We start from the raw sequence: 22346 nt of genomic DNA on the forward strand, positions 1-22346 counted from the left end.
CGCAAGCGCACTCCGCTATCTTTGAGTGCTAGTCCGAGACAGAGAGGCGGGGACGGGAAAAAGAGAGGGGCTTCTGCGACGCGCAGGCGCAGTATGCAGTTCTTCGGTTGTGGCGGCGTTAATGCTGCTCCGCTTATCCTGGACAGTTTTTTGGATAGTGGGAGTTTTGTGCGCGCTGCTCGCCAAGGACCTGCCAGTGCTGAGGGGGGCGCATATTCTTGAGGCAGCTTCCCGCTACTTTATTTAAAATAATACTTTGCTTTAAGTTTGCATTAATTTTTGCATACCTGCAAGTGCAAAAAATAAATGTTAAAAACGTTTTGGGAAGCAACGAGGGACCGATCGAGTCGCTGTTGTTGGCAGGATCGTTCGTAAGGCTTCTGCCGGAGTGGTGGAACCGTTGCACATGGTGAACCCCGCTGACCTATGAAGCTGCTCCGTAGTGGGTTTCTCACCCCAGCCTGCCTCGCAGGGTTGTTACAGAGAAGAAAACAGGGAGGGGTGCCTGCGCCTTAGCAACTTGCAGGAAAGGCAATACGTTAATGTAATAAATGAACTAAAGCTCGACTTCGGTTGTCACTGACTGTTCACATTTTTTAAAAAAATAAGTTATCTAATTGTTCTCCGGTGTAATGTTGCCATCGGTTTTGTAAACTCGTAGGCTCCAAAAATGGCGCAAAGTTGTGGGCAATCTGTAAAGCACAGCAGGGTCGCCATCATCAGCTGGATAAGAGGCTCCCGCCCCCTCCCTCGCCCCTAAAGTTGCCTGCATCTTGGGACAGTGTTCAGATGAAATGTTGGGGGGGGGGTGTCGGGTGGCGAACAAAGGAGACTCCAGTCTATTGTGTGCTAAAGCAAGTTTTAGGTTGCACCTTCTACTGCTGGGACAAAGAAGCATGCAATGGTTGACCACTGCTCCATCCCCATTTAAAATGCATCCATCTGTACGCCGTTGTATCTTTTTAGGTGAAACACACAGGGTTCTTAGGTGCAAGACAAAGAGAAGCTCAGCAGTTTTCATATGAAGAAAGTTGAAGATTAATTTTTAGTGGTGCACTAGGTTAAAAACCAACAACCAAAAAGCCAAATTGGGTAGCTTTGCATGATTAAGTTGGAGGGAATGTATTCTCATAAAGACCCAACTTCACATAGAACCAAGATCTTCCTCCAATTTAGGAACTCACCATTGAACAGCTAAGCTCTATATTCTCCCAATTGCACAAAAAAACAAAGGTTGACCCAGAAGAAAAATACCACATCTTCTCCATCCTGGGCTAGCTCTTTGCCACAGACAGGCATCCCAGTTTTGAAGCGCTCTGCTTTTATTGGGTTACCACTGTTCCAGTGTCCCCTCCACCTTCCCCAACACTGGAGCCTACTGTTGATGCACATCCAATCCAAATGCCTCTTCCCCATTGTGTTTATAATGGGGAAAGCCAAGTATGCCTACCCCACACTGCATCAGTGAGACACAGTGGCTCGTGGCATCACTCTTAGAGAAACCATCACTTTGGGCAACAGGGAATTCCCATCTGGGTTAGGGATGGTTCATGAAAACTGACATAAGGCAGACCAAGAAGTGTGGTGGCTGACAGGCACCATGAACTTTGCTCCAAAGATTTGTTTGCACCTACAGGAGGAGTGGGGAACCTTTTTCAGCCTGAACTACACCCTCTTCTGGGCAACCATTTGAGGGCCACATGTCAGTGGTGGGTAGGGCCAGATCCCCACCCTGGGTCAGCCACTATATCCCAGTCTCACCTACCTCATATAGTTATTATAAATTAGGGGAAGGAGCAACCATGTCTGCTGCCTTGAGCTTCTTGTTGGAAAGGGAGGCTAAAAATGCAAGATGGTAAATGTAGTTTAAATGTGACACCCAGAATTGAAACAGTACTCCAGATGTGGTTTGACCAGCAATCAGAGCAGAACGTTTACTCCCCATGTTGTGGACACCATGCTTGTGTTAATTTAAGCTGAAGATTGTGTTTGCTTATATATCAGCAAAATTGCACTGTAGGTCCATGTTTAGCTTGTGATTGACTAAGAAACCTAAATTCTCACATGCCCAACTGCCAAGCTAGGTCCCCACCCCAACCTAAATCTGGTTCTTTTTTGGTACCTAAATGCAGGATTTGATGTTTATCTCAGTTGAATTTCAGTTGTTTGTAGCCTATTGTTCCAGCCTCAAGATCATTTTGAATTTTGTTTTTATCTTTTAAAGTGAGAGCTATAATTAGTTTCTCTCATGCCATCTGCAAATCTTGATAAACACCCCCTGAATAAAAGTAATTTATAAAGGTGTTTAACAGCCCAGGAACACAGCCCTGACAATTGAGACCTCTTTCTTGGTAGATAGAGCCATCAATGAACACCCATTGGATATGGTCACTCAACCAGCTGTGGATCCATTCAACAACAATTATAATCCAGCCCACATTTTACCATCTTGTCAACAAAGGTACCACAGGAGTTTTTGTCAAAAGTTTTTCTGGATTAAAAAGAAAAGGAGATACAGTTTGTCTGGCATGACTTGGTGAGGGAGATTCCCTTTTTATTCACAGTTGATGGAGACACAAGCAAAACAAGTAAAAACCTGCAGACTCTTTTTTATTAAATTCTCCCATTTCATCTGTACAGAAAAAAATGCACATTATGTTCAGAATCTCCGTTAACAATTCAAAATTACACAGCATGAACATGTAAAAAGAAAGAACAGCCAAGATTTTGTACATAGAAAGGAAAAACAATTTACAAAAAAAACCTTTGTTAATGTTACATTTTTTAAAAGGACTAAGGGTCAGCCAACATTAGCTGTATCATCTACCAATTTACTGTCTCTCCAAAGGGCTGGTTTTGCAAGCTGCAGGAGGGGCACTGAATACAAACCCTTTTATGCCACCCTGAGTTGTTCTGTGCACCTGCATTTTGCTTCTCTCAAACACAAAACACGCCTATTCTTCAATCAAACACCACTTATATTGAGTTCCAAAGCGTACCTGAAGGGAAATTGCAGCCTGCCTCTGATGCATTTCCAAGAACCTTGAGATAAGTCATTTAATTCTCTTTGCACCAGCTTGGGAGCCTCTGGATGGAAGAGTCTGCAAGTGTCAGATGGAGAAGCAGCGCACCTGATGCTCAGAATCTACACAGAAATGGAACCAATTATCATGCTGGTCACAGCTGTCCAGACGGACTAGCAATATGAGAACAGGTGTCAGCACAAGCCGGGGGCCAGGACAGTGCTGGTACCACATGCTGGATGGCACCACTTCCTAAAGACAGTTCCCTCCACCCAGCACTCTTCCAGTTTGTTAGTATTAATGCTCTGGATGCACCTGTAGTGTGTATGTAGGAAGAGTGTAACTTATCAATCCAGTTGTACAAACTATGAAGCGGAAAAGGATGTGTGACCCTTCAGTTTTCCAATTCAACAAGTTCCTTAGCTTACTTTGGGACAAGAGAATACCCTAGGCTGCATCTAAGAGCCACCACTAAAAGCCTAGAAATCCCTGCTCCTTAGGCTCCACCAGGGCTTTTCTGCAGGTACTCTAATCCTGTTATGCATAGAGCAGTGCCCAACCCGCGTACTTCCATCTCCAATGCATCAAAACAGGGGACCTTCCTTGAGATGAGAGCCAAGAGAGCAGCATCAGCACAGCTTTAGATGAGACACAAGGAAGGAGAAGCAGCAGCAGCACAGGGTCCAGAAGCTGGAGGAGCTCGTGTTACAAGACAGTCGAGGCCACAGTGGTGAAGACAGCAAGTACTACAAGTTCAAACAGGGAACCTTATAGGGAAGAAGCAGAAAAACAAGCTTCCAATTCCTAAGTACTTTTCAAACATTCAAACTGCAGCACAGCCCCTTCCATCTTCCTTAAGCAGTTGCACGTATTCTGAGGAGGAAGTGGCAAGCACAACACTTTAGATGAAGGATCACTTTTGTAAACAGTCGTCCCTCAAATAAGCCTCAAAGCAGGAATACTTAACTGTCAGACTGAAACTGACAGGATCTGAGGAGACTGCATGGAGGCTTAGGTGATGCTGAGACAGAGACCTGCAGTGCTTGGAACTCAAGAGGCTGCTGCTTGTCTCTTTTTAAAACAATGGCTCACTCAGGGTCACTGAGAGAATGAGTGACTGGCTGGCTGTAATGGCTTCGGCATTCTGTCTCTTCCCACGCAACTAGTTCCCTTACGTGCATCCCGCACAAGCTCCTCCTCTTCGGTAGCATCACTATATGCCTGCAAAAACCACTGCTGCTGATTATGGGAAGAGCATTTTTCTTTCATTAACCAATGGGGCACTCCCACTAGGATCAAGGGAAGGCAACTGTAGTTGGCTGAAGGGAAGCAATGTAAGAATAATACGTTGTGCATCTTATTTGAATGCAAGTGCTAGCCAGGATGGTGGGGGCATCCTCTCCTTTCACAGCATTTGCTGCAGGGTCACCATATGTAAGTACCAGTTTCTTCCCAACGTTGTGTAGGATTCGGAAGATGATATGGCCAAGGTTATTCCTTGCCTCCTACAGTATGAATAGCAGCTCTAAGCACCCTGCAATTAATCTGCTGGCTGCCTCTCTTGCAAGTGACTTGAGTTGCTCTGGGAGCATCCTCCACCATCGCCACCCCATTTCAGTCAAGGTGGATTCCTTAGGATAAAGAAGTCTATGCCTTGTCTCAGAGTTAAAACACAGAACAACACAATACTGAAGGGCATCCAGGTGTGGGTGAAAGGGAGGGGGGAGGGAATAGAGGCTTTGGAATGCACTGAGCACGCACTAGTTGGGGAACTATGGCACACACCCCTTTCCAATGTCACCATTCATAGATTCAGTAATATCAGAAGCAGGGGAAGGAAATCCAATCTAGTGGCCACAGTCCAAAAAAAACCCTTCAGTACACACAGGCTTGCCCACTGATCCCTGATTTCCCTAATCATCTCTCCTTAATTTTGGAGGCCTGAAAAAGTCAGTGGGCCTCAGGGGTGGGGTGGGGTGAGATTCTTGCACAAGCTTTTCCAGTTTGCCATCCTCAGGAATACAAAGCCACACTCTGAACGGCTTGCTTTCCAGTAGGATGAAAAATAAAGGTTTCCTAAAGCTAAAAACTTTTGTGCCTTTCACCAACACTTCAAGAGCAGCAGAAAATATTCACAGTAGTGGTATGGCTGAGTGTCCACATCATCATTAAGATCAGCTGGTCCCATTGCCAAAAGCCCCTCGCTTTTGTGACATTAATGCAGAACGCTGAGAAGTTGACATCTGACTGAGCAGTTGCAGCAAGGCAGGAAAAGGGGCAGGGAGGGGAAGAAGATGTTGCACTCAAGCCTTGTGTCGGGCAGACTCATGATTTAGCCCTCTAAAGCATACAGGCAACCATGTCTAACAGGCTGATAGATATCCTACTATACACAAGGAGCCTGCACATGTGTATTTCCTCTTCTTCGAGTTCCTCCCTGTGCTCGCCAATCAACAGACAAGGAGCACACTCCTGCTCATTGCAAACAGGTACTGTGGTACTGTTACTAAAAGCATCACTTCAGCAAAGATACCTCTCCCATCCAACTCTCAGAAAGCTATCCCCCCTCCCCTCCCCCATCCTTGCTTAGTGTAGGGAGCCCTGCCAGCTTCCCTACTTCCCAAATGGCTGATGATCTCTTTAGATGGATTCTTGACAGCAAGAGAAGTCTTACACCCTCCCTGACAGTTCAGGGAGGAAACTTCAGTAACTGGTAAATAAGAACCCTATGGGTCCAGCCCCTTTGGGGAGGACCCAAATCCTCATTTTCTTCCAAAACCCACCGCCTTACTACCCAAAACCACAGCTCCACCACAGCTTGTCCAAAGGCTTCCCTTGAGATACAGTATGGTTTTGCAGGGGGTGCCTGTAAGACCACTGAAGTTTCTTTAATCTGGTCAATATTTTATTAACCCCAAAGATTGGAGTGGGGGTGGAGAAGTATGGAAGGCATTGCCTTTTGGCAAAAACAGAGGAACAAGCCACAAAAAGAAAAAAAGAAGTACAACAGAATACAGTAACAAAAGCACAAAAACAGTAGAGATGATGACGGGCCTCTGGAGGCAACTCTTGCTGACTGATTATGTGCTGGAGATGCTTGTTCCAGGGTGAGCCAGATGTCCAAAGCAAGGCCAGCTGTGAATGGTGGGTGATGTCCCTTCCCCTCGGTCCTCCTGCCTAAGCCAAGGAGCACAAACACTTCCACACCAAGACCTACTGTCCAACACTATGTCTGGAACAGATCTTTAAAAATTTGCTTTAAAAACCTCTTGAGCTGCAGGTTGTCAGTCTGTCTGGGGAGTGAAGGCAGTTCCGACAGTATGAGAAAGAGAGAAAGAGAAAGAGAAAAAACTTGTCTACAGGCAGGCAAACAACAGTCGCTAACGACAGGGTAACGAAGCTGCTGGCTGGACCGCCAAGGCTGCACGTGCCAACTCGTTCCGAGGGTGGAGAAGCCATGGACGAGATGGGACACTCAGCTGGCACGGGCTGCTGTTCTAATCTGTTTGTACTCTCCGGAGAGGTGGGAGGGGAGACTATACAGAGGAGGGCTGTACAAACTGGGCAACGGGCAGGCAGGCAGGCCTTCTTTCCTTCCTTCTTCCCTTTGACTACCAAGGCAGGCTCTACCTGTCCTTCAGCTCTCGTGTCACTCGCTTCGTGATACGCCCACACATCAGGCCAATCAGGAACAGGATGCAGATGCCCACACTGATCACTGAGAGGATGTAGTTCTTGGATGGAGAGGTCATCACTTGCATGGCAAGATCAGAAAAGCCTTCCGCTGGGGCAACCTGGCAGGCAAGGAGGAAGAAGAGTCAGCTCCCAAACCAATCGTAACAGATATCTACAATGTACAGATGAAATTTAGGGGGCAGTGCTTCAAACAAATCTTCTCTAAAACCACCCGATTTGTTACAACCCTGTATAGACCAGAATAGTGTTGCAGGACCATAAACTGGGCTAGGCCATTTGTCCATGTTATACTGGTGTTCTGCCAGCTCCTTCTCTCATAGGTGCTTACCTGAACCTTCTTTTCTTCTTCACAGGCTTAAGAAATTTAAAATATATATTAAACAAAGTAGGGCAGGGAGACGGCATTTTCAGTAGTGGCACCTGGGTAAAGAAACACACCTCCTAAAGAAGATCACCTGGCACCAGCTTTGTGATATTTTCAGAGCCAGATGAAGACCTTTATATTCACCTAGGGGCCTTTGAAATAACTTGTTTTATGGACTAGTCTTCTTGGCTGTAAAAACTGTGTTTTGTGTTTTTAGTTTAAGTTTTAGTTTATCACTTTATATTGTACTTTAATTGTGCTTGTTTTGGGCATCAATCAAAGATTTTGTGTAATGGGGTAGCTTTATAAATTCCATTAATAAATGATTTCTTAAAGTATCTGATCCTATCCCTCCCTCACATGGTATTGAACACAATACCATGATCAACAGCTGTGAAGTAGCAAGAGGAGTCCTACGCTCCTTATATCCTTTCAACTGCAAGCTTTCCCCTTGAGATTCAGGATGTTCTTTCTGTAACCAATCTCTCCTCAGCAGAGTGTGCAAACACAAGCCAGGGTATGTGCAGCAAGGTGTCTGGAGAGGAGGAGTGGGGATTCCCCACTAGGGTGCTACATGCTTGTCCAACAGCAGGATGGTATTGCCTTCCCACAGCTGCCCTGTGGTGGGCCTTCCAAATTTCTCTCTCTCTCTCTCTCTCTCTCTCTCTCTCTCTCTCTCACACACACACACACACACACACACATATATATATTTCAGGGGCCAGGAGCTCAGATATCAAGAAATGGGGCCCTGCTCTGTAACAGCAACTGTTACATTTTGTGCTGCACTTGCCCTGCCAAGGATAGCTTTCTACAGATGGAATTTAGAATTGCACAGAAGTGGTGAGGAGCCATGCTCGACATGCATATTAAGGCTGTCCATGCCGGTAACTCAGACTCGCTTCCAAGACCAATCTAGCATATTGTGTCAAGGATTGTCATTACAGTAGTGGCATTCCATCATGTGTTCACGGCCTTCAGCACCAACACATGCATCGTGCTGGAACCTTCCAAGTGTTCCAATTCCCTCATATTCCCAACAATCCCTAGGCACCCAGATGATGTCTTCCTGGAGGAATAAAGCGAACAGCCTTGCTCACCTTGGCAGCGTAGCTCCACATTTCAATCCGGTCGTTAAGGCGCTTCTTACACTCAGGCTGCAACCTCACACGCTTGTCCTCCAGGGCCTCCATCAGGCAAGACATCTCTGCAGAACAGAGGAAAGAGTGTTACAAATGATTGAAGGCACAGTTTTTCTCAGATCATCATGATCTTCCTACCCTCTTGCTATTATGCGTTTCTCAAGGTGACAAAACAGGTAATGAGCATCGCACCACTTCATTGGGAGGGGGTGGGAATGCACTGGGGGGCTCAGAGATTTCATGGACACCAGGCAAAATCATCAGGGGTGGATGCGGGCACTACATTGGTGACCCCAGTGTTTAACATATTTTAAATACCGTATTTTTCGCCCTATAGGACGCACTTTTTCCCCTCCAAAAATAAAGGGGAAATCTAGGTGCGTCCTATGGGGCGAATGCAGGCTTTCGCTGAAGCTTGGAGAGCGAGAGGGGTCGGTGCGCACCGACCCCTCTCGCTCTCCAGGCTTCAAGAAGACATCCGCAGCCTAGGCACCCCTGCGGGAGTTCCCGCAGGGCTGTCTAGGCTGCGGATAGTAGCCTGCTTCCTGGAGCGTCGGGCGCCCTGAAAGCAGAGCGCCCGGCGCTTCAGGAACACATCCGCAGCCTAGGCAGCCCTGTGGGAGTTCCCGCAGGGCTGTCTAGGCTGTGGATAGCAGCCTGCTTCCCGGAGCGTCGGGCGCCCTGAAAGCAGAGCGCCCGGTGCTTCGGGAACACATCCGCAGCCTAGGCAGCCCTGCGGGAGTTCCCCACAGGGCTCCCCACGCTGCGGATAGCAGCCTGCCACCCAGCACGGAGCACCCTGAAGCAGAGCGCCCCGCGCGCCGGACAGACATCCGCAGCGTGGGGAGCCCTGCAGGAGTTCCCCGCTGGGCTCCCCACGCTGCAGATAGCAGCCTCCCGCCTGGCGGGCGGAGCACCCTGAAGCAGAGCGCCAGACAGACATCAGCCAGCCCCACAAACTCGGGGGACAGCGGGAGGTGCAGCGTCGCCATCCCGCTGTTCCTCGACCTGGTTTGGTTTCCCCGACCTGCTTTTGGGGGGGAAATAAAGGGGGGAAATTCCTTTATCCCCCCCCCCCAAAAAAACTAGGTGCGTCCTATGGGACGGAGCGTCCTAGGGGACGAAAAATATGGTATATTTTTAGAAAATACGTATTGCTTAGAAAGGATTTTACTCATTAATATAAACAATGATGATGAAAGTTGTATGAAAGTTCCTCTGTTTCCCCCCAGGTATATTGATTTTTACCACTGGTGGGGGGATTCTATCCACTAGTCTTTCACACCTCTAGAAGTGTACAAATCTATCGTAAGCAAGTTGTTTAGAGTGCAATTGTGCTTAGACTTGTTCAATACCAAGAGCAGGAACAGAAGACTAAAAACGATTGACTCTGTGGAAGTAGCACCACTGGTGGCAGAGATGCTTCCTGGGCTTCTTAGCAAGCTATAAGACTTACGTCGCCCTCTTCCTGGTGGGATGGCAGCACAGTGGTGCTTGATGTCAAGGGCACAGGCCGTATGAAGGACGGGGTCCACAAAGATATCAGCTTTACTCTCCTTCAACATGTTGAGCACCTCCTAGAAGGGCAGAAAATTGCAATGCACCCTCAATATAATGATTTGCATATTTCATCTTAACTTGCTCATCCTCCTGCTGCTTCATTATACTTGGAATACTTAAACCCTGCTTTATAGCCCTGAGTAGTTCTCAAATAAAGTAAGATTTTTTTGCAGTGTGGAAGACTCCAGTTGCTTTCAAATGGAGCACATCTATAGCAGTCTACTCAAAGTTATGAAGGCATTGATGACTGTTGCCAGGTCGGAATTTGAAAGGGATGTGCTGAAGTGTGGCAACAGAAAAATGCAAAGGGGAAGGAATAGATGCCTTCCTTTGGCTGACTGAAGCGGACTGAGGAGCAGTGACAGAGGGGAAAGCAAATCACAACCAGCCCTAGGAATCCTTGGAACATCCAAGCTAGAGAACAAAGCTGTAGTGCCGACGAAGTTCCGAAGTGAGGAGAATGCCATCAGATTGAGCTGTACTCAATCTAGCATTCTCCCCCTTGCCATTAGCACAGAAGCACACCTAGTTCTTTACCTTCTTGCACATGTCTGCTTTGATCTTTAGCAGATTCACTTTCAGGCATTCTTCCACTTGTCCTGTCTGCTCCTGGGCTGCTGCTTCCTCGGCGCACAAGCTAGAAATCTTTCAAAACATAAAATACATTAGGTTATAGTACCACAGGCCAACAAATTAGCCTCCTTTTGGAGGGAGATAGAACAAATTTATGTGACAAAAAGGTCCAAAACATGGAATCTAGCAAGGGAAACAAATGCAACCTTACTTTCTGGTTCAGTCCATGTTATCCCTTTATTACTGAGGAAAGGCTTACAGTGTAACATAGCCCAGAGGATTAGCAACATTATCCAGAGGTCCTCTATTGTGGCTGTTGCCTAAGGCCAAGGCTGGAAACTATTCCCTGACTTAAGCTAAATTCCAGCTGGCAGAGCCTGGAACAATTTCTGGAAATGAGCAGAAGTGACAAGCAGCACCTACTCTCCACCCTGCAAGAGCGGGATTCTATGCTTCTATTATATAGTCTTTGCTTGGCAAGGCAATACTATTAGGGGCATCTACTCCTGCTTTTAAGCTTCCTGTTCCTTTCCAAATTCAAGGAAGGCTTGTTCTCCAAGAGGTCCTTAAATATCAGTTATGATGAAACAAGGAGTCTCCCTCAAACTATTCCTCATAGCATGGAAAGGACCAAGGGGAGGAACTTTACATATCAACTTAACTCTGGACAGGATGATTGCATATGAACAATTTTTGTGTAAGATGCCAAGCTGGATTCCCATAATGCTTTGCTCCACAAGCAGCTCTATTCTCTGCAAATTGCAAATGCCACAAAAGGTGACAACCACAAGGTGATTTTAAACTACTGGGGGATTCAGTCAAGATCGCCATAGTTCAAACTGTACTACCAGGAGCTCGTGAGAACTTGCCAACATATATAGTGTGAAGGAGGATTGAATTTGAAAACTCCCACCTCTTCTGAGCAGTGCATCTGCAACTGAGGATCTAACCGGTAATCAAGAGCGGATTCCTCGATAATCACGCGAATCTGATCTTCACAGTCGGGAGAGAGACGCTGTTTAAGGGTGAGAACAAGAACAGTCATGCCACTGGAGAAGAACCAACATTCACATGTTCCACAGAGCCTTACTTGCTACCCAGATGAATGAAGTATAGTTACTGGTTCCCACACCTTTACTTGTGCTCTTGCATAGACTGTGCACATACTGAAACATCAATCCTGCTTGAATCCAGACTTTACCAGTGTTACAGAAAGGCATCCCCTGCCATTAGACAAATGGCTCAGGCAAGTGATTTTCAGTGTAATGAAAGGGCAGAAAATTGCTAGTGATTTAATTTATTATTGTATATTTCCTGCCTGGGAGAGAGGAAGAAGTACTTGTAGGATTTTCTGCCTGGTATCAAAATAAGTGTTGGCCTTGGGTATTATGACCGGGGGCTGGGGGGGGGGAGAGAGATTTTATATTCTGCCTACTGCAGCATTATGTATTGGACCAGCCCTTGTTAAGAGAAACTGTCCAGCCTCCTAGCCAAAGTTCTCCAGTCTATCTGCTTCTCAGATAAACCATAACACTCTGGAACTATTGCAACCTGGATACCCTTTTTTAGCACTATTTGCCAAGTAAATGTATAAGGAAAAGAGGTGTCTGTTTCCAAGCAGGAATCTACACGTATCAGAAACCACAACCAATTAATTACAACTCACTTGTGCACATCTAAGTGTTTAGAGAAACGTAGCTTCCCTTCATTTATTTCTGCTGCAGCCTAAGCCCATTAATGATGAACATGTTTCTACTGCAGTTAAAATATGAAGTGGTTCTCCATAGGGGAAGGAGCTAGAGATGGGCAGAGATATGGGTTCACCAGCACTGTGGAAACAAGTCAGCAATGGGGAAACCCCTGCCTCTGACCTGTGCTTATACAGAATCATTAATGCACATTCACCACAAATCTTAACTACTAACCATTGACCACTAATCTTAACTAACTTGAGCAATCATGTATTTTTGGTGCATTTTTAGCACTAAAAAAATCTCTTAAAGTCAATCTTTGACAGCAGAAGGCAGCTTCGTATATGGCTTTTTTCTATAGGGAGAATTCTTCATATAGGAAAACATCAGATGAGGCAGCACTTAGACAAAACCTGCAATTCAATTCAAGATGCAAGAATACAGCAAGCCAAAGCAATCTGATCAAAGAGGGTAATTATGTGTTACATTCACCACACCAGAAGAAGCTCCATGCAAGTGAGCCTCTGACAGCTGGGAATTCTGAATGCTTCCAGGGAGATAAGGCAGAGATAAGTCCTCCTTCATTGTTTACCTATGCTCATATTCTGTCTCCTAATATCCCTCAATATATTCATGAGGGAAAAGAGCAGGGCCATTTAGCTGATAAAAAGATAAGAAAAGCAGAGGAAGGTTACCAGCAGCTCAATGATCACCTCTGCTTTCTGTCTTCAGGTCCAAGAAGAAGCCTTCTCAACTCTCAGTGGCTGCTTTACACATCACTCCTTTTAACATAATGATCACACCACTTAGGCTGATCAGTGACACCAGATGGATTACCAAAAATTCACTGTTCCATAAAATTAGCTAATAACATAATGAATTGTGCGATTTCAATATAGTTACAGCTTTTTCCAAATATAAGTGGTTAACTTTTAGGACTTGATAAAATTAATGTTAAACACTCTATTAATTACAAACATTAAACCATGTATGGAACTGTATGTTTTCAATTGTCCCATCTTAAAATGTTTTATTAAGTGGGTTTTATTCATTTTTCTCTCCTAATCAACATTCATTTCAAATGCTTGGTTGCTGGAAAAATTCTTTAGATAGTTATTCAGCATGTAAAATTTACACAGCACACTTTTTAAATTTTAAGTTAAATAAACGTAACTTTTAAGTTTAGGTTGACTAAATCAGATCACTGGAACAAATTCCCAGAGAACATGTATAACTGGGCCTAAGCTTCTGAGACCTGCCTGTATTTTAAACATGCTTGTTGACTGGCACACATCACATAGCAGAACAAGTCCCTTTGAGGACCTTCTGGCCCTAGGTCCTTGTGAAACACATGCCCCTTAATCACCTGGTCTGCGTATTTCAGCTTCAAGCAGGATATGACCTGCCCTTCAAGCTCGGAATCATCCTTGGCCTTGGTCAGAATGCTCTGGCAGAACTTGGGGATGTCAGCTTTGCAGGCCTTCCTGAGCACTGGATTCAGGCGGTAATCTACGAAGGAAGAAAGGAGCAAAATTAGTCATGAAGAGCGGCTGCTGGAATGAGGCATCAGCTGCAGAACTGAGCCACTTTTACTAAGCAGTCTAGCACTGGAGTTCTTTCTGTCTGAGTTGCCTGTAATGTAGCCAAGTTGCAAAGCCTTGGCTCTCGGGAAACCAGCTACGTACACACAAGGCTCGGCAGATGCCCACAATCCCGTGGGAGCATAGAAAGAAGGAACAAGCTGTGGAATTCAGCTTACTTGGTTCCCAGCTCTCATGGTCATGGTTGACCATTAATATGGAGATTGCTCCTGTTTCCCTCCTCCCCTAGTGCAAGCAACAAACCCTGGCTTAGTATCATATCCACATCAGCAATGTTGTTTGTTCTGCTCAAAGGATGCAAAAGAACAAGGAAGCCAAGAACAAGCTTTAGCTTTACACTATGGTTTCTTACGGTCACAACAAACTACTATCCCTGATTCATACGTAACATTTAGGTATGGATTGTGGTTTGTAGGTCCTGCTTGTGATAGGGAGGGCATGCCAATGCTAAATCATTGCCAAGTGTCATGCATGAGGTGATATGAAAGCCTTCCATGGTGGCTATCAACTGATGATGCACACAGGGTTGGGGATATCAAAATTTAAAGACAACTATCCAAACCACGCTGGTTTCCAACTTTGTTTTGTTCTGCCCAGTATTGCATATAAATAGAGCAGTACAGGTGCTGCTTCCAGGCTGTTCTCATAATGTCTGTAGAAATTATCAAAGGGTGGGTGACTGATGTGGTTAACCCGATGCCATGGGGAAATAACCCAGGGGGGGGGGAAGGGGTGTTCTTAAAACTTTTTCCTTTATTCAGCAAAAGCTGAGGAACATACAATCACACCTGAAAACATACATAGTTATAGCATAGCTAAATCTCTGCATTAGGTAGCAATTTTAAAAAATTCAGGGGTTTTTCTGAGATCTTTCAGAGATCCTTTTAACTGGAGATGAACTGAACCTGACACTTTTTGTTTGCACAGTATGAACTTTACTATTGGACTACCGTTTCACGTATAGGTATTAACTTAAAATCAGATGTTTTTATAAGACAAATTAAAAAAAAATCCCACCAGTTTTCAAATAGGAAATGTTGAATGGTGAAGGCACAGGGTTGTGCAAGGAGAGGACAAATTATTTTAACACTCAAGAAAAGTTTGCCTTGGAGGGAATTATACCTACAGAATAGACATAACATTTATGCCACACAAACAAAGCAAACAAGACAGTCTAGTCTAGGAAGGCTGAACTTGGGATGCTGCCAGAGCCCTCCCAAAGCAGGATAAGCCTGTGATCACAGCTACGCACACGTGTGGGGAGGAAATAAATAAATGGAGAGTGGGTTTCCTTGGCTCTCCATTTATTTATTTACCACCCGCCCACAAAGCTACAATCGTGTAAGTAAAATAAGCATAAGATGTGAGTTACCTGTATAAATAACAACTATAAAATATCATAGCACTAGCCCTTTCCTTAAAAAAGGTCAGTTCCTAAAAGCCTGTTGGAATACAAAAGTATTCACCTGCTAGCAGAAGGGCAACCAGGAAGGAGCCAGTCTAACGTCTCTGGGAAGAGAGTTCCAATGTCTGGGAGCAGTTACCAAGAAGGTCCTATCTTGTGTGCCCGGCAAACATGCCGTGAGGGTGGTGTGACTGAGTGAAAGACCTCCCCCGAAGATCTCAGGGCCCAGGTAGGTTTGTATGAGGGAATATGATCTTTCAGATAGCCTGGATCTAAGCTGTATAGGGCTTTATAAAGTCATAACCAGCACTTTGAATTGTTCCTGTTAACAGACCAGTAGCCATTGGAAATGCTTATAAAGGAAATCATTTGCTCCCTATATCTAACCCTGGCCAACAGTCTGGCTGCAGCTCTTTGGGCCAGCTGAAATTTCTGAGCACATTTTAAAGGCAGCTCCACGTAGAGCACATTACAGTAGTCCAGGATGGGATATAGCAGACATTTCAGGTAATAAAGATTACAGCCCTTAAGTGCAGACCCCAGGCCCAATTCCAAGAAAACCCCCACCATTACCTGTGTTCTGTGTAATCTGGCGCTTGGTAATCATTTGCTTGCATTTGGGATCCATCATTTCGCTGTTCTTGTTCTGTTTCAAACACTGCAGCATGTTCTTTGCATCTGCTTCTGGACAGAATCTCTGACAGAGGGAGAGAAAGCACCAACAAGTCAGCAAGGGGAGAGCAACAGCACTTCCCATCTTAAGCCAGGACTCTTGTTGCCTGAATGCAAAGTGCTGAAGAGGCAAAAGTCAGGCCTCACTGCACTTCCAGGCCAACCCAGAGGTTGCTTGGCATGGAATGAATTCTTAAAAGGTGTTGTGTTAATACCCGTGCCCATTAATGTCAGGAGAGGTGGTGGGAACGGCACCTCTAAATCAATGCACTTTTGCAGAGAAAGTTTAGAAACACACTGAACCAAGAACAGGACAGGAAGATGGGAAAAGTGGGGCTTCACTCAGCTATAATTCCACATGAGCCTTTTGCTGGTCTGAGTAGTGTGAAGAGAAATCAAAGAGCCTCTGCACTTCCAAGAGCTTTTTTGCTGTATCCCCCTTAGTATCAGGCCTTTAGGGCATGCACCTGCCTAAAGTTCTGAGAAAGACTGAAGTTCTACAGAAGTTACAGCAGAGGAGAGAGAAAAAGCTTGCCCCTCAACCAAGGTCTGACACTTTGCCATTTCAGTTTTACTTCTCTGATCTTTCACCAGATATGCTTGAATATCTGGTAGAAGATTAGAATATGGTTGAATATCAACTGCATATTCACAGCTAGGTATTTAAAAATATATACTTGAGGGCAGGAGATGTTTTAAGATTAGAACTGTTTGAATCTTTCCAGAATGAAGAGTCAAGCTTGTACACTAAAAATTGTCAGATTTGGTTTGCACCATAGAATATTGTGAATATTAACAAATCATCCCATGCCATGCAGAAATGGCCTCTGGGTGTGTGTACAAGATGGGCCAATTCCCAATGCAAGATTTTGCCTTTGCAGACAAATAAATATGGAAATCAACAAAACTGAGAAGTCTTCATGAGCAGCAGCAGGCAGAAACCCAGTTTAAACATCCAAAAATCTTCCTACAAAAATCCATGTGGATTCCTATTTCAAGGCAATGTCAGCTACATATACTCTTGCATGGAGAGAAAATGTTACACTGAAAGCAACATGATGTGGCCTGATTATAAACCTCTCCTCATCAACCAGCCACCCTTTACCTTGATCATTTGCTTGCAAACACGCATGAGAGTATAATCCAGTTCTGGATCCATCATCTCCGTCTCCTGGAGTTTGAAGACTTTCTGATGGCAGCGAGTGCTGAGTTGCTTCTTGTTTTCCTTAAGACACTCAATAATCTGCAGTTAAATAAATAGAACATCTCAAGGGTAACTGGACGCTAGATGGCAGCATTGCTAATCTGGGAGTAAGTAAATGACTCAATGGCTTTAAAATAACAAAGCAAAGGCTATGGAACAAAATAGCCAAACCCATGCATTATTTTAAGCAGCACCTCATATAAAACAGGAGCAATAGTGGCACTGAGGAGGTCTCGCCCACAGCACATTTTGGGTGAAGTATTCTAAGGAGGATGCTAAATTGAGGAGGGTTTAGAAGTACCAAAATAAATTATATTAAAAGCCAACTCATAAGATGGAAGTCACTGTGTTCACTTAGCCTGGGGGGGGGGGAGGTTTAGTGGCTGAAAGTTCAACTGAGCGAGTAAAAGCTCTTTCTTCAACAGTCAACCTGGTAATTTCAGTGTAAACCCGCCTCCTTTGGAAGGGTGGGATATTTTGTAGCCACTGACTAAGGAAGAGCTAGAGGAAAATTGAGCCCATGGAGAAGTGCTCTGTCGTGCTGGAGAAACACTTGCCAGTGGTGCTTAGGCAGTTGATCAGCCCATCCAGTGGACTTGGCTGTGAGTCAGAGTACAAGCAAAAGGTCTGTAAATCAAAGCAGACTGAAATGGGCTTTGATGCAGAATGTATTCCGGTCAAAGCCTTTCTTGCTAGGCAGAAACATAGAGAGAGAGAGAGAGAGAGAGAGAGAGAGAGAGAGAGCGCGCACTGAAAAGGCAGATCACCTGAGCGTTGCCATAGGGGACGTTCTGGCAGTAGTCCCTGATGTCCGATTTGCAGGCCTCATGAAGGTCTGGTTCCAGGCGGATATCCTCAGTCTGCAAGATGAATCACATTGAAAAAGTATTCAGACTCAAAGGGAAGGTGGAAAGCTTGAACATCCAAAGCAAACAAAACCAATTAAAAAAAGTAAAAAGCCCATGAGAGAACCAAGTGTTTATTTTCTAACTAGGAAGCTTTCTGCAGGCAACCATCAGCACTCTTGAGGTTATATATTTATTTAACAGGATCTCTTTACTCATTCTTCACCCTCATGCTGCACAGTGGATTACAACAATAATATAAATTTATAAAGCTGTTATAATTATAAAGCAAGCAAAACCTTTCCAAGTGGAACAGAACACTTTAAATTCAGCAAAAGAGGCTCCACAAAACAATACTTTAACAGTCAAAGGCCAGGATGAAAGAGATGTGTCTTCAGCTATGCGATGAAGATGCTAGAGATACTTCTGTAGGGAGGGACTTCCGCAATGTAGGGGCTGTCACAGAGAAAACTCTCTCCCAGGCTGCCATTCCCTCAACTTCTGAGGGTGGCGGAACTACCCTCTACAGGTCTGAACACCCTTGAACAGCTTTTCTCAACCTTGGGTCCCTAGATTTTGTTGGACTACAACTCCCATCACTCCTAGCCAGCATGGCCAGTGGTCAGGGATGATGAGAATTGTAGTTCAAGAACATCTGAAGATCCAGGGTTGAGAAAAGCTGCCCTAGAAGGTCGTTTGGGAAGAGGCAGTCTTTCAGCTATTTGAGGCCAAAGCTATGAATCAAAATATAACACACTTGTGCAATGCAGTCTTCAGTTTGGCTGCCCAGGAGAGCTCTGGAAAAAATCCCTTAAAACACACACACACACACACACACAGAGAGAGAGAGAGAGAGAGAGAGAGAGAGAGAGAGAGAGAGAGAGAGAGAGACAGAGAGAGAGAAGGTCCAAGAGAGCTGGTTGAACAAGACCCTAAAACCCCAACAGCTGGGGCTGGCTTTGGTTCAGCAAAAACTGCCTTCTTATGGCAAGGTGCCAGGAAAAGCCAATGTTTGCAAAGAAGCCTGCTATAAGCCCGATTTAGAATATAAGAAATGGTAATTAGAGAGAAGGAAACTAGCACTGAGGGGCAGCCAAATATTTTCAGGGTAGCGCAAGCTGATGCAACCCTCCACAGAAGCCTTTGCAAAGCCTCAGAGTAACAAGAGGGCAACTTTTACCATTTCCAGCTCCTCAACACGTAGCTGCTTGCGGCACTTCATGGAGACCTGGTGCTCCTTTGCATCTCTCAGCGTGTCGTTGCGTACAATGGTGCTCAGGCAGATCACCACATCCACCCTGAAGAGGACAGAAGTGTTATAACACCAGGCTATCTTAGTGTAAAACTCTTGGGTATCACCCACTTTCTGATTAAGAGACAAATGTTTCTCTAGCATTCAAAAGCCATGAGGCCAAATTTCTGACACACACACACATACTTTTTCTTGATGTTGGGGCACAGCTTCAGGACATCCTCTTTGCAGGCCATTTTAAATTTGTAGGAGAATCTGAAATCTTTCATCTGAACCTAAAGAAAGAAAAACAAACAGGCTCCTCTCAAGGTCAGGCACAGGAAGTCTTTCAAAGAATATCTGCTACTGCAGCCCCAGTCAATGGCATCTCTCTGCCCTGCTTCTTGCCTTGCCACCTTTGAGCTTCAGTTCAAGTTATCCCTTCTAGTGAGGCTAAGGCTGAATGCAATGCCCATCCAAATCACTATGGGCCCAACCACATGCACTGCCTGCCTCCAGCTACAAAATGAGAATGGCAGATTTGGAAGGAACGTGGCTAAAGGCACAAAGTAGTCAACACCCGGAAGCTTATTTGTGGCAAATAAGCAAAGGCAGTACTGAAAAGGGGACTCTGCCATAACAGTTCAAATTCCAGCAGACAGGAAAATGCCTTTGGCCTTCCAGAGCGAAAAGGGTTGTCTGGCTCCCAGACTCAGTCAAACTAGGGGATGCTGGAGAACCAGCCACACTCACCAGCTGGAAGTGTGTGACTCCAATTGCACACTTTTCATTCATCTCCTTCTGGTGTTTGTTCTGAATGAGGCACTCCATGAGGTCTCCTGAGTCAATCTGGTTGTCTGCCACTTCCTGAATGGGATATTGGGGGGGATGGGACAGACAGACAGACTAATGACAACCTGTCGGGAACTAACTCCCTTCCTGGAAGTCTCTGTACCTCAGTTGAGGAAGCAACGGGACCCATGATTTAAAGTTGGAGAAGGTAATTGCACCTCTCTGGCTTACATTTGAAACCTGATTGTTAAAATGACTAGTCAGGGCCTGTTAGCCCCAGAGCTCTTAAGTTGCTTTACAGCTGCACATGCCCCCACTGGACCCAAAAATGCAACACAATCTATTAAATGCCATAAACACATTTTGCAATTTAACTACGGCTGGTATGCCAGAGATATACAAAGACTATGCAACAATAGCTGAATTCTACATACTCGCTCCTACTCTGTATAATTTATTCTGGTTTTGTGCACGATGAGCATCAATAAACTAACAATGAAAAGTCCTGCGCATGACTACTGGAAATTGTTTCACCCACCCTTTATATTCAGATATTTCAGCAGGCACCAGCTAAAGAGTTTCAAGCGAAACCAGATATTTGCTTTTAGAAAATGGAAGAAGAAAAAGGCCAGAAAACTGAATTACCACTGTCCCATTCTGTGCACCAATGGAATCACAGCACACATGCAGTCTTGCACCTGCTTGCTATGACCTCTGGGTATCCAAACCAGCACTGTAATTAAGGCTAAGTTCTGAGCAGGGAACTGGGGATGCAAGAAGGTTGGTTGTGCCCTTGAGAATTATGGACATTCCAGTAAGGTATGCTTAACATGAAGGGGGAACTACAAGGCATGCACATGGCTATGGTCTTTCTCCCCTCAACTGATACTAATGGAGGAACTCCACATTCAATCCTTATTCAAATTAGAACAAGTATGAGTAAGAGTTACTTACATGGCAGAAGGTCTGGATAATTGGCTCACATGCTCGCATCATCAAGGCTTCTATCTGAATATCCTACAAGAGGGAGAGAGAAAGCAATAAGTCCACCCAAGGCCACACCCAGTTTTTCTGACAGTTCACACTGTTGCTCATGTTAGGTTTGTACATCAGAGTGCGAAAGTCTCCTGGGATGTGAGCATCCCTAGAGACAAGCTGGGAAGACTTCTGTTGACAAGAACAGCTACTGTAAGAAGTCATTGAGAGCAGGAACAGGTTGCAAAAAATATCGCTTAAAGCAGCTTTTCCAGCTGTGCTGGCTGAGGGTGATGAGAGGTGAAGCCCAAAGCATCTGGAGGGGGCCAGGGTGGGGAAGGCTGCCTTAAGGTTTGCTGTCCCAAATAAAAGCTAACTAGAGTTGACCAAAACACAGTCATTTTAAGGAAATGATACCTGCCATAGAAAGGCACAACTTTTACACATACAGCCAAAAGAAAGAAAGAAAGAAAGAAAGACTCATTTACATGAATACTCCTTCTTTCTAATGATATCAGGCTTGAGTTACTTTATCTGGACAACAAATTAAGATCTGATACTTTACCTTCTTTCTTAGATGACTCCAATACATGAAAATGGCACCCTTTTGAAGATACTTGGGAGGGCAACCCACAAATCAGCAAGTCATTCACATGGTACAAGTCTAACAACTAAATACTGGAGCTTTCCCTTCCAGACAAAGCTTACTTACTTCAGACTCCAGCTCTGTAAGGTTTCCAACAATGTCTCTACATTCAGCTGCCAAGTCATCCAGATGGTCCTGGAGACATTCAAGTTCCTGAAGGGGACACAAAGCATCTTAACACAGAACAAATGGGTTCATCTCATTAATCCCTTGAAAGCCACCCAAATGCACCTTGCTATGTCTCTGGGACATCTTTCGTTTCACCCCAACCAACACCACACTTCTGCTATGGACTTTAAAAGTGGTGTTTAGAGACACTGCAATGCAACATAACCCCTGGGATCAGCAAGTCATCACTCTAGGTTGCTCTAGGTTAGATAAATTGGGACAAACAATGCTTTGCTTTCTCCTGATGCACACATGGGTTTAGTGCCTTCCCTTCACTAATTAAGCTAAATCGAAGCACAAAACGCAATACAGAAACTTTTGAACATTAAAATTTAGTAAAATTCAGAAATGTTTATGAAGAAATAGCAAAACCAGGGCATTTAAAGTGAATGTGTTTTGCTTTCTAACTTATACAACAATTTCAACATGAGATTATTGGTTTAAATTTTTGAGATACCTGTCCAGTCTCTGTTTTCTCACTGCACCACTTCCCCAGATCTATCATGCACTTGTCCTGGAGAGCTGGATCCAGTTTTACATCCAAGGCACGCTGGTGTAGAATTCGTTGTACTTCTGCCCTGCATTCCCGGGATAGCTGCCAAGAACAAGTGTACAATTTTGTTCCAGATGAACAACCCCAACTGCTCAGATCTGGGAAGGAAGGTGCTCTTTCCAGCATTAGTAAAAGTAAAGTTCTCTTTATGCTATGCTTGGTCACCTCCCACACAGGCCCAGAGCAGGCCTCCCATGCAGGCCCC

General features: G+C 44.9%; 1 protein-coding gene and 1 long non-coding RNA gene across 3 annotated transcripts in view; one reads left to right on the forward strand and one right to left on the reverse strand.

The window, feature by feature from the left end:
• Positions 1-81: 81 nt before the first annotated feature.
• On the forward strand, positions 82-4098 carry LOC310850305. Its single transcript, XR_014567294.1, has 2 exons — positions 82-608; positions 2360-4098. It is a non-coding gene; the product is annotated as an uncharacterized lncRNA (long non-coding RNA).
• The window catches only part of GLG1 (golgi glycoprotein 1), a 64219-nt gene continuing 44466 nt past the window's right edge, over positions 2594-22346 (reverse strand). The window contains exons 12-27 of one of the 2 annotated variants that reach the window (XM_083751396.1): positions 22046-22183; positions 21487-21573; positions 20754-20816; positions 19761-19874; positions 19215-19303; positions 18957-19074; positions 17699-17791; positions 16833-16970; positions 15629-15752; positions 13416-13558; positions 11272-11373; positions 10323-10430; positions 9682-9802; positions 8184-8290; positions 6654-6817; positions 2594-3145 (exon numbers count right to left, since the gene is read on the reverse strand). In XM_083751396.1, coding sequence (XP_083607522.1) covers positions 3139-3145; positions 6654-6817; positions 8184-8290; positions 9682-9802; positions 10323-10430; positions 11272-11373; positions 13416-13558; positions 15629-15752; positions 16833-16970; positions 17699-17791; positions 18957-19074; positions 19215-19303; positions 19761-19874; positions 20754-20816; positions 21487-21573; positions 22046-22183 — 1716 coding nt within the window. In that variant the 3' untranslated portion in view covers positions 2594-3138. Of the gene's footprint in view, positions 6818-8183; positions 8291-9681; positions 9803-10322; positions 10431-11271; positions 11374-13415; positions 13559-15628; positions 15753-16832; positions 16971-17698; positions 17792-18956; positions 19075-19214; positions 19304-19760; positions 19875-20753; positions 20817-21486; positions 21574-22045; positions 22184-22346 lie in introns of both variants that reach the window. The other variant, XM_083751397.1, reaches the window with a different exon arrangement.

Source organism: Podarcis gaigeae (assembly GCF_964106915.1).
Source record: "Podarcis gaigeae genome assembly, chromosome: 8".
In the NCBI taxonomy this organism is placed as follows: domain Eukaryota; kingdom Metazoa; phylum Chordata; class Lepidosauria; order Squamata; family Lacertidae; genus Podarcis; species Podarcis gaigeae.